The sequence below is a fragment of the Sciurus vulgaris genome (genome assembly GCF_902686455.1).
Source record: "Sciurus vulgaris genome assembly, chromosome: 12".
Classification (NCBI taxonomy): Eukaryota; Metazoa; Chordata; class Mammalia; order Rodentia; family Sciuridae; genus Sciurus; species Sciurus vulgaris.
Genome location: NC_136473.1, coordinates 45,015,762 through 45,027,835, shown reverse-complemented (window position 1 = coordinate 45,027,835; position 12,074 = coordinate 45,015,762). Strand labels below are relative to the sequence as shown.

The window sequence follows — 12,074 nt, the reverse complement described above, 5'->3', positions numbered from 1 at the left end:
GTTCTAGTCACATCTTACTTGTTAAGTAACTGTGACTTTGGGCAATTAAAAATGAAACAAAGTTGTTGAAGTAAATAAGTAACACCCATCTTAGGGGCCCCCTGAGCAAGTAGAGGAAGGGGAACCATAGAGGAAGTATGACAGATGAGTGTAAAAATAATCTACAGTAAAGAAAAATACAGGTTGAGGGATGCAGTGTTGTGTTCATGCTAAGAGTAGGTCCTGGGATTGGGCAGCATTTAATTGGGCCAGTTGTCTCCACTTAGGCTGGTGATGTTTCTGAGATTTCCCAAAGAGGAAAAACATCAGAGCCTCTTATGCCTGGTATGTTTTCTCCAAAATAGCTTCTCATTTAAGTCATTCTTCCCTGGGATTAGAGAGTAAGGAAAGGGGAGAATTAAAGATCTGATTTAGGAAAATTGATGGGAGTGGCAATTTGTGTGTGTGTTCAGTCATAACATGTGTATACAGCTTTTTTCTTTCAGTGTTCAATTTTAAATTTTTTTATTCATAATTTCAAAAATTAAGGCATGTTTATTAAGAAATTGGAAGTGAAGTCAAGTTTTTTAAATCCTATGACCCAGGATGATTTTGAAACGTAGACTTTCTGCGAACATATATAAATGTATGTAGAAATTGCATGTGTGTATTTTACGCCAAAAATGAGATTATCTATTACTGGTTTTCATCTGTTCTTTGTTTAATACTATTTTAGAGCTTTATTTCCATGTCAGTTTATAATTCTACATCTGTTTTATTGCCTACCTTATATTCCAGTGTTTGGATGTACCTTTATAAATAACTCCCATTCAAGAATATGTGGGTAGGTTTTAACCTTTTTCTGCTGTAAACAAGATTGTTTCTATATTTGCCCCCTCTTACCTGAAGCTGAATTCCTAGATATGCAAATGATGGGTAGTGGGACAGTGGCTGTGTTCAAATGTAGTTTTGTTTCACACTTTCTTTTTAATGGGTCAGCTGAGCTGTAAAAGTGGTAGTATAAAAACCAGTTAATACTGTATAATATTGCCTTCCAAAACACGTTTGCAGTTTTCTTGTGTCCAGCATATTAGTGTTCCAGGTAAAGTAAGGCTTAAAGTTTGTTTCTAATGATTGATAAAATAAATGAGAAGGGTAGGATTGGAAAGATTTTCACATGTTCTTCACAACTTGGTATTAAGAATTACTTGGATAAAATTTTTAATTTTATATTAACTGTTACTGGATCTTTTTCTAATCCGTCTGATGGGGGTGTTCACTTTAAGTTTAAAGAAACTTTAATTGGGCTTTGTCATAGCACTAGTGATATTTTGGATCAGGTGTTCCTTTGTTGTGTATGGCTGGTCCTGTGTTGTAGATTGTTGAGCATCATACCTATCAGGTGCCAGCTGCATACCTCCCTTCCAATCATGACAATGCAAAAATGTCCTAGGGAGGGGTTATGTGCAAATAATCATCTAATAGTGTTCTCTCTAGAGTTGTAATACAAAGCTTTTGCATCTGTATTTTCTCAGTTCCTATAGTGCTACTGTCCTTTTTTCTTTTAATTTGAAATATCATCATTAGTTTTCATCTGAGTACATTTATTTTGATGGTAGTCAGTCTATTTTTTGTTCATTTTTCTAAGGTAGCATAGTATATCATGTAACTTTTGACCCTGAGTTTTATATACTCATTGTCAAAAGACCTTGTGTTTTGATATGATTGAAATTATTTTTGTTGGGATATAGCTGATAACTTTAAAATGACTTTTAGTTTGAGAGCACTTCTTTGCTGTTGGAGTCTTTAGAATTAGGAACATGAATTCAGAAATATACGGTATTCAGTGGAGAGGACATCATTGGGTAAAATTGTTATTACCTGTCATATGTCTGAATCTTAGGGTTTGTACTTCTAGGTTGCTTTAATTTTTTGGTTATGTAGATTGGAATATTGTTTAGGTTAGAGATTTTTCAATTAGTAATAAATGTGGTTAATGTGATTTTTGAAATTCTCTTTCCTTTGTGGTGTTTTGTGGAAGCATAGTGCTAGATTTAAATTGTTGATAGTTAAAATTAGTACTTCACTTTGGTGTTTACAGTGCCTTTACATTGAAAGATGTTTTTACTTTGTTGATAAGTAGATTTTGTTCATGCTGCAGATACAGGACTTGTTTTCAGAGAGCATGTATCATTTTTATTATTGTCAGCATTATTAAAAATATTGGTTTACTTAATGCACATATCATGATAAGTTCAAACATCTTGAAAGTGATGGCATTTAAGCCCTTGCATAAGTTACTTTAGAGCCCACTACTTTAGTATTTAAAAAAAATATCAAGCTAATAATAATCTAATATTTCTTTGAGGTTGGATCACTGTGGATAATTCAGTCATTTATTAGAATCTTTGATCCGTATTTTAAAAGAATGGAACATTTATTTACTTTTTATTTTTAAAACATTAGAATTTTTTTATTTGAGTAAAATGTTATAACTCCATGCATTTTTTTTTTTCCCAAGTGTTTTGTTTGAACTACAGTGTGGCTCTAGGAATCCTAAGAAATTAGCCCACTTGAAATCTGAGTATAGATTCATATTTATAGTCAGGTTAAACTCCTCTTCCAGTATTTGAATATTTACATGACAGTGGTAAAACTGCAGACACTTAACTGGGCTTGCAGTTTTATACAAAGATAAAGTACAAGTATGTTGCTAAATTAGCTGGTGTTAAAGACAGGATTCTAACGTAATCTTTTTTCTTCCCCCTTCTGTCATTCCAACATCTTTTTTCGAACTGTGAACTAAAGTGGAAGACAAGCATTCCAGTGATGCCAGTAGTTTGCTCCCACAGAATATTTTGTCTCAGACAAGCAGACACAATGACAGAGACTACAGACTGCCAAGAGCAGAGACTCACAGTAGTTCTACGCCAGTACAGCACCCCATCAAACCAGTGGTTCATCCAACTGCTACCCCAAGCACTGTTCCTTCTAGTCCATTTTCTCTACAGTCTGATCACCAGCCAAAGAAATCATTTGATGCTAATGGAGCATCTACTTTATCAAAACTGCCTACACCCACATCTTCTGTCCCTGCACAGAAAACAGAAAGAAAAGGTATGCCATTATTACTAGATGCTGCACGTTAAACTCTAGTTTCTGATATTTACATTATTTCCTTTGGCTTAAATAAGACTCAATTATAAATTCTTTTAAGTCTTTTATAATGTTACTTCATAGATTTAGGTCTAGAGTTAGTCATATTTAGCCTTTTCTTTTATAATATCCAGACTCAAAACTGTTTTTTTTTTTGCTTTTGAGGTCAAGTCCTTAATTTGTAATGTTTAGCAATGGTTTAAACAGCTTATCAAAGTCAAATGACTGTCCCTTTATACTTGATATTTTAAATTTTTTATATTCTTGTTAGTATAGTTTAGAAATTGTATGAATTTTTCTTGATTAAAAATTTGTGAATAGAAACATTTTTGAAGCATTTCTGTATAACATGCAGTTACTGGTTTCAATATGTCAATTAGAAAACTTAAGTTGTGAGGTCCACAAAATAAGCTCTGATTCAGATGTTAACACTTCTTAAGTTTGAAGAGTAGAAGTAAACATTGTAACCCAAATTGTGTTTATAAGACTCAGTGTTAATAAGATTAGCATGTTCAAAAAAGTCTGCAAAATTGATGACAGCTGCTTGGGAGATGACACACTACAGAAGAAGCAGAGTGATGTGTTTTTTGCATAGACCTTTCACAATTCCAAACTTGAACTTCATAGTATATGTTTTAAGAATCTAAGGAAATTAAAAGGCAGTGAAGAAACAAATTGTGAGTAGACCCAATAACATACTGTTTAAGTGTTGAGGAACTTTTCCATGCTTGGTGGATTTAGGTTGAGATGATGTTTCTTTAAGTCAGATCTATTGCTTGATCCATTCCTTCATGTTGACTTAATTTGTTAATGAAGGGTTTCTATTACTTCTTGTTTTCCCTCCCTTTTCGTGCATATTATTTGAATATCCCTTGTTACTGTGGCAGTTTTGTTAGATGTACTAAATCATACACTTTTATCATACAGTTGAAAAATACATCAAACAGATTAGTGCTTGTTCCAAATACTATAAAACTCCTTAAAGTTGATTTGCACCAAATTCCCTCCATACACATCAGATTTACCCTGTTGTTGAAAAAATTTGCAAAGAAAATTCTTGAGAGGAAATCTGAATTCATTAATTTCCGAAGAATGTTTTAGTTTTTTAGTTACTATAACTTTATTTGGTCACAGAAAAATTTGTTTTGTTTAAAAAAAAAAAAAACAAACAAAAAAACAACAAGCTGGGTTCAGTGGCATCCTCCCAGTTACTGGGGAGACTAGTGAAAGGGTCACTTCAGCCCAGGTGTTCAAGACTAGCCTGGGCTAAACATAGCATGACACTGTATCAAAACAAAATCTCATGACCTTGGAGAAGTCCTTATCTCATTTCACCTTTGCATATTTAACACTGTTTAGTTCTCTTTTTTGAATTTTTCTCTTTGGCTTTTGTGATACTCTCCTTATTTTCCTAATTATTTTCCCAATTATTTTCACTTCCCACTTCTTATATTAGTATCAGTCACCTTTTTTCCTGTTTTGTCCTTTTTCTTGCTTAAGATGTCCTCTTTTTCTTCATGACTTTCTTGACACCCAAACCTTTAGTTCCACTTCACACTAATTTAGCTACTCCTTTCTATAAGATCTTAGTATTTGTTGTATTTCCTCAGATACAGTGTTCAAAAATTTCTCCCTCTTCCCACAATTTATTTTTAGTTTCTTAATACTTGACAGCACTGTCCCACAAACTTTCCTTGTTCTTCACCTTTCTCACTTAATACTTCTACCCATCCTTTCACGTATCTTGGACTATCTATATATCTCATTGGGTATGTCCTGTCTGCTGTTAATTCCCTCCAGCATTTTTGAAACTCAGGTTGAATGATTTTCTTACTACTTTGTTTTTGTCTCAGTCTGTCCTTCAAGTGGCATTGTTACAAAATTTAAATTGGATTATGCCATTTCCTTGCTTTAAACTTTCTAATTATTTCCTCTTAGCTAAAAGTAATCTTACTAAGATTATAGCAAGTACTGAACCACTTTGGTTGCAGTCTCTTACTATCTTGATCTCTAACCATTGCACTCTTGGATTCATTTGTCGTTGTGAACTTTTGTATTTCTTAGAGCATGTTCATTCATGTTTTGAATGTTGCCAAATTGGGTACACACACATAATTTTTTTTTTCATTCATAACATGTTGAACTCAATACTGTTTCTTCAGGACCCAGCTCTGATGTCATTCTAATTTTTGTGTCACTTAATTTCTCCCAATTTCCCAAATGCTTTGTGCTTTTTTCTAAAATAGCACTTTTAAATTTAGTTTTTTCAATGAAATATCCTTTTTTTAGGTTTTGACATTGTTTTAGGGCATTTTATACTTTGTTACCTTCTACCCTCTTCCTCCATGCTTTTAGCACCATCCCTGATAAACTAACGTGATTAAAATTTATAGTAATTTTAAGTTTATAGGAAGAAACACACTTACCTTTGAAGTTACCCAGTGTTTTTCCCTGCATGTTAATTGAAGACAATATTAACTTTCTTAAATTTATTATGATAGTTTTGATCTTTTCAGATTATCCTTCAGTTAGTTTACATTTGTGAAGTGTCTGTTAATTTTAAATGTATTTGTTTCTTAATTGAGAATCCATGTTATTTAAATTAAACTTCCTGTTGACTCTTTGTCAACATCATGATTTTCCTTAAACATAATTTAGGATTGGGGGTTTAGCTCAGTGGTGGAATAGTTGCCTAACATGAGTGAAACTATGGGTTCAATCTCCAGCACTGTAGAAAAACCAAAAAAAAAAAAAGAAAAGAAAAATCACACAATTGCATAATTTCCTCTAAAGTTGATGGTTCAAATAAGGTTGTTGGTGGTCTTAAGTGATAATAATATGATTAAGTATTAGTATCTAAGGATGTTACTTGTAGTTTGCTGTATTAAATATAATACAAGAGCCCGATCTTTTCTTATTTGCTTCTTGACAACTAATAAGCACTACTTGTTGCAGATGGATAAACACCTATAAAACTGTTAATGAAGGTATTGTGGGGTTGGAGGAACACCTGTATTGGTATAGTTTAAAAAAAAAAAATGTATTTGGAGTAAGTGCATTGTGTATCTAATTAAAGAATCCTAGCAATAGATTTAGTTCTGTTTAATATCATTCTGTCATTTGGAGAATGAACCCAAGATAAGCTCAAGGTTTGTGCTTGCTTGAGGGGTAGAAGCTGTGAAACACTTAGAAAACAGTCCTGGTCTTAAGGCGAAACAAAAGGACAGGTGCCCCCATTTAAGTCTGTATCTATCTAGATGACATTTGAGCAGTTCTTGGTGAGACATTTTATTGGACAATCATACAGCAAAGTAACTGTTAACTACACTTAAAAATATGAAACTGATTTTTATAAGTTGGTACCTCAATAACCCTTGTAAACGGGCTTTAACTCCATGGTACCTTCTAGATTAGTGAAATGGCAAAAAGGGGATGTGGGTTCTTTTTCTTCACTGTGGCCAAATGCCAGTGTCAGAAAAGCTTAGTAATTTAGAATTATAATTTATTAAGAGATAAGTTTGTAAAGAAAGTAGTCACAAAAGCAGACTCTGTCCTCAGTCAAGCTTTCAGAATTAGCATATCTAAATAATCAGATCATTAACATGCTTATTTCTCAGTGGGAGAGGGAAGAGAAATTAGTCATGTATTCAGATAAGGTGTCATTCCTTTGGAATAAAATTCCCCTTTGTGTTTTTATGGTATCTGTAGACTAACTAAAATGTGAATAAACCCTAAGACCTCAGTAATGCATTAAGGCAGCAGTAGTCTTAGAGCTGACATAAAAGGTTATTTACTGCTCACGTGGACCAACTTTAGCTGTCAATTGCTTTGTTTTTAAGTTATTAGAGTAACTAAATATTGGTGAAAAATTAAGTTGGCCATAGTTACTCAAATGTTTGTTGAATAACAATACATAAATGGAGGAATTTTGTCTTAATAAATAAGTGTAATTTTAGTCAATAAAAATGGCATTTTTGAACAGTGGAGCAGGAGAATCAACTGTGACAAAAAGAATATTAGGAAATAGTGTTAATAACTTGGGAATAAGGGTGACCTTTTAAACTAAGACCCAGAGTGCATTTTTACCTTTTCAGAAGTTGATAAATTTACTTGGGTGTGATGGTGCATGTTTTTAGTAATTGCAGCAACTTGGAAGCTGAGACAGGAGAATTCCAAGTTCAAGACAAGCCTCAGCAACTTAGTGAGTTCCTAAGCAACTTGGCAAGACCCTGTCTCAAAATAAACACAAAGGGCTGGGAATATGGTAAAGTACCCACGAGTGCAGTCCCCGGTACCAAAAATAAAAAGTCGATAAATTGACCATAGGAGATATTTAACAATTTCTGTGACAAATATTATAATCAAGATTGAAAAATGTTAGGAGAAAATATTTACAACATACATAGCAGATGAGATACATTAAGAATCCATGCAAAGCAATGTGAAAAAAATGGTTGAATAGATAAACCTTGCAAAGAGCATTAACCAGCAATTAGAAAAGAGGAACTTTAGGTGGACAACCTTACTTTAGAACCATATACAAAATTAATTTTGAAAAATGAATGAAAGATCACATTTCAGTAGCTAAAATTATAAGACTTTTAAAAGAAAAACGGGGAAATCTTTAATGTTGGAGTTGTCAGTGACACCAAAAGCTCAGGCAATGAAAGAAAAAATAGATATTGGACTTCATTAGTGTTAAAACCTTTTATGCATCAAAGGAAACTACCAAGAGACCTATAGAATTAGAGAGAATATTTATAAATTCCATATGTGGTAAGGAATTGATATTGAGAATATCTAATTTAGCAATAACAAAACAATTCAGTTCAAAAATGGACAAGGGGCTAGAGTACATTTCTTCAGAGGAGATTTTGATGAGCTAGTAATAGTAAGCACATGTAAAGACGCTCAACATTAATTCATTATTCATTAGGGAAATACAAATCTAAACCACACATTTCACTCTCATTAGGATGACTTGTGACTTTAAAAAGAAGAAGAAAAGAAATAACATGTTTTTGAGGATGTGAAGAAATTGAAATCCTGACACTTTGCTGGTAGGATTGTAAAATGATAAAGCTACTGTGGATTAGTTAGTTCCTTAAAAAGTTAAACATAGATTTATGTGCAATGTCCAGCAAATCTCCTGTATATTGAAAGCCAAGGACTCAAATTTTTTCTGTTGTTCCTAGCAGTTATTCATTGTAGACAAACTTGAAAAAATAATAGGTATTCATTAACAGATTAAAGACTAATTAATATGTGATGCATATTTCCATAGTGTGCAGTATTTTCAGTCTTTGAAAGGAATGAAAATTCTAACATGCTGTAGAATGAGGATGAACCATGAGAACATTATATTAAATGAAGTAAGACATGTAAGAGACTTCATTTATTGGATGATTTCACATATATGTGGTGCCTGGAATGGGCAAGTTCATAAATAGAATTGTGGTTTCCAGGGGTTGGTGGGAGTGTTTGATGAGTTGTTGTTTGAGTAGTTTGCAAGTTGAAAAATTTTAGAGATGTAGAGGTTGGGACAGTTGCACAGAGATGTGAATGTAATGCTGCTGCATCATACACTTAAAATGATTAAAATGGTAAATGTTATGTCTGTTTTATCAGACTAAAAAATGCAAGTACATACTGAGCATTAAGTTTTAGATGTGAGGTCATTTTAAAATTTTTAGATTGGTTGACAACGATTGGATGTGGAGTAATGTGGTTGGTGAGTGTAAGTCAGTAGTGCTAGTGTTGAGGTCCGTTTAACAAAATCTGTTAAAAATGGAAAAACATACTTTTGTACTAGTAGGGTGAAAATTCTCTTAGTTGAATAAAAAGCAAGTTGTAAAAAATAACTTGTATAAAACAGCAACATTCATGTACTGCATAGAAGTTTTAGAAGGATATGTGATTAAAATATTTGCAGTTTATAATTGAAAGTAAACTAAAATGAAAGTCACAGTAATATTTTTAGCAGGTATTGTCATCTTAGAACCATGTTGGTTTTTTTTCTTATACTTGTGTACTGTTTTATAAACTACTCCATGTTGACTGTACCACCATTACAAAATGGCAAAAGATTGCCTTTGATATAGTAGAGCCATCACATGCTGCCATCAAATTTATTCACAGACTGTAGAGCATTTACAAGTTGTACATATGTGTAGGTCTTCCTAGGTTCATTATTCCTAAGTTGGAGCCCAAGTATATCTGTATTATTTGTAGTTTGAGCTGTATGTGTTCATATGCCCTTTCTAGTGTTACAGCAGCCATCAAACATCATAGGAAATTGATTAGAAATGTTATTATCAGTATCTTTTAAAATCCTAAGTGTATATCAAAAAAAGAGTTGTTTGCCATCCCAGAAAATTTTACTTCAGTATATGTTCTCTAGGTGACTTGGAAGGATGGGTTAGAAGAGTTGCATGATAAAACATTTCTCTCTTAATTTTGGTTAAGTTACTCCCCCTTTTGGGGAAAAATGGAAATACAAATAAATTCATAATTATAAGAATAAGGAGAAGGAAAGTTGCTTTATCTCTTTAGGCAGACAGTTTAAAAACAAAAGGGTAGCCTTCTTTTTTATGATTCAATTAAAGAATTGATTCAAGTTCTGTGGGTTATAGAAGTGTTAGGAAAGTGACTGAAGTTTAAAATAGCTTAAGGTAGAGATCTAGATATTCTTAAAAAGACGATAGACAAATGGTCAAAGTACCGGAGCTTAAACTATATGCCATTCCTTTGACAAAGAATCTTTAAGGTAGCCACAATTTCTTAAATGCTTAGGGAAGTTCACATTGAAAAAATGAGAGTAGAGGCTGGTTTTTTTAAAAAAATATATATTTTTAGTTGTAGACAGACACAATATCTTTAATTTTATGTGGTGTTGAGGATTGAACCCAGTGCCTCACAGTGCCAGGCAAGTGCTCCATCCACTGGGCCACAACCCCAGCCCCGAGGCTGATACTCTTTAAGAACAAAAGAGCCAATTGAGATAACTTTATTACAAGGTACTACATTTATTCTTTTTAGACACTGTATTGAGTATATTAGCCTTACATCCTAACAAATTAGATTCTATCTTAAAAGGTTTCAGTTAATTAAAATTAGATTTGTGTGACTAGCATAAGTAATTAAGGATTTCTTACTAGGTTGCCTTCATTAATGAAAAAAGGAGCTGAGTATTTTTATGAGTATTTAAAATAAGCCTAAGAAAGTGAATATAGCATTGAATAAACAATAACTCCTTTATTCTTGGAAACCCACCCAGCATGATCAATTTGAGGCCAATTCAAAAGATTGACCTAGAAGCGAAGAGAATGTGCATGTTTTCTTGTATTGCAGTTGGAGGTCTTTTCCACAAATATATGTTGATGCTGTTTTCAGGCCAAGTCCCATTTTACTCTAAAGCTGTGAGATACACAGAACAAAATTCCTCTCCTGATAGAGCTCTTTTTGATAGAGTAGAACATTATTGTATAAGATGGTTGGTATTATGGTAGATGTTTTAGAGCACTGTGAATAAAGACGAGGGCATAAGAGAAACCCCTTAAATATAAAATAAAACTTCTACGTTTGTTAGTATTTTAATGGTAAAATGGAGACTATTCAGAATAGCATTTTATTAATTATTAAACTCAGTTATTAGTTTCCAGTTAACACAGGTAGATTGAGGTACATATTCAAATGTCTGAATAAGCTATAACATGGTTTGGAAAGGCATTTGTGTCTTGGGGGAAGGGCTAATAAAAGCAGTATAAAAATGGGATGTTGACAGCCTTTCTGGAAAACAATTTTAACTTTTCCGTCTTTGATCTTATTTTTGCTCTGCTTAGTTCTTTGTGTTGTACCCTTATTTTCAAATCTTGTTTTGGTTATATTTCCTTTGTTTTTAAAGTTATAAGGAATCTTCAAGGTTCTTGTGTCTATTTTTTGTTACTGGAAGTGGGTGCCAAAATCACGTGTAGAGCATTTACAAGTTGTACATATGTGTAGGTCTTCCCAGGTTCATTATTCCTAAGTTGGAGCCCAAGTATATCTGTATTATTTCAAGCTTTAGAAGTGATGATGTTCTTGTTAAGCAGTCTATTGGGACCTAATACTAAAAGTCAGACTTTGTAATAGAGAAATTCTGACCTTTAAAGATGTCACTTGCCCACAGGTCCAAATAGAATTAACTGGTTTTTAATGCTACCCAGCTATCACAAAACTGCAAAAATCTAAAAAGGGAAATAAACCTATTAAAATTAGAAATTAAGAAGTTTAGTTTTTGTCACTTCCTTTACAGTGATGTGTATTAGTATTCTATTTTGCAGTGTTTTCTTTGAGTGACTTAAATTTAGGGCAACATTGAAGAACTTTTAATCTCTTCTATTAAGACTTCCAAGTCTGTGAATAAATTTGATGGCAGCAAAACAATTGAAAATACCTCATAACTTCTTCTCCAACTCGCTTCTACCTGTCATTAAAAGCAGGAGATCACAGATCAAAAAGTGAAGTTAATTGTGCAGTAAATAAAAAGACAGAAGTTCTTTTGGAATATTAATTAAGATGTCCATAAGCTGTATGTGGGGGAAAAAAACTTCTAAGAAATATGATCTGGAGAAATCTGCTTATATAAACTATTGTTCCCCTTAAAATATAATGATGGACAGCAGATTTTCTGAAGGAAAAAAAAAATCAGTCATTTTAATCAAATTTCTTCATATTTGTCTATTGATTCAGACTAGCAAAGTGGGAAATGACGGTGTGTCAGACTTGAAGTATTTTGCATTATAAAAATAAAAATATCTTAGGCCTTCTGAGTTGGTTGCAATTTTAATGAACATATCCTTGAAATGGACTTATGGGATTCTTACTTCAGACTTGCTGCCCCTGCTTCTTTGACAATTATAGTAGTGTACATAGACTAATAAGGAGTCTTGTCTATTCAG

General features: G+C 32.8%; 1 protein-coding gene across 10 annotated transcripts in view; it reads left to right on the top strand.

Moving 5' to 3' along the window:
- WAC (WW domain containing adaptor with coiled-coil) overlaps nucleotides 1-12,074 on the top strand; it is a 69,268-nt gene that overhangs the window by 45,942 nt on the left and 11,252 nt on the right. For 9 of the 10 annotated variants that reach the window (XM_079106909.1, XM_079106916.1, XM_079106913.1 and 6 more), the window contains one exon: nucleotides 2,788-3,096. The exons of the other annotated variant lie outside the window; for it this stretch is intronic. In XM_079106909.1, coding sequence (XP_078963035.1) covers nucleotides 2,788-3,096 — 309 coding nt within the window. The remainder of the gene's footprint in view (nucleotides 1-2,787; nucleotides 3,097-12,074) is intronic. 10 annotated transcript variants of the gene reach the window in all.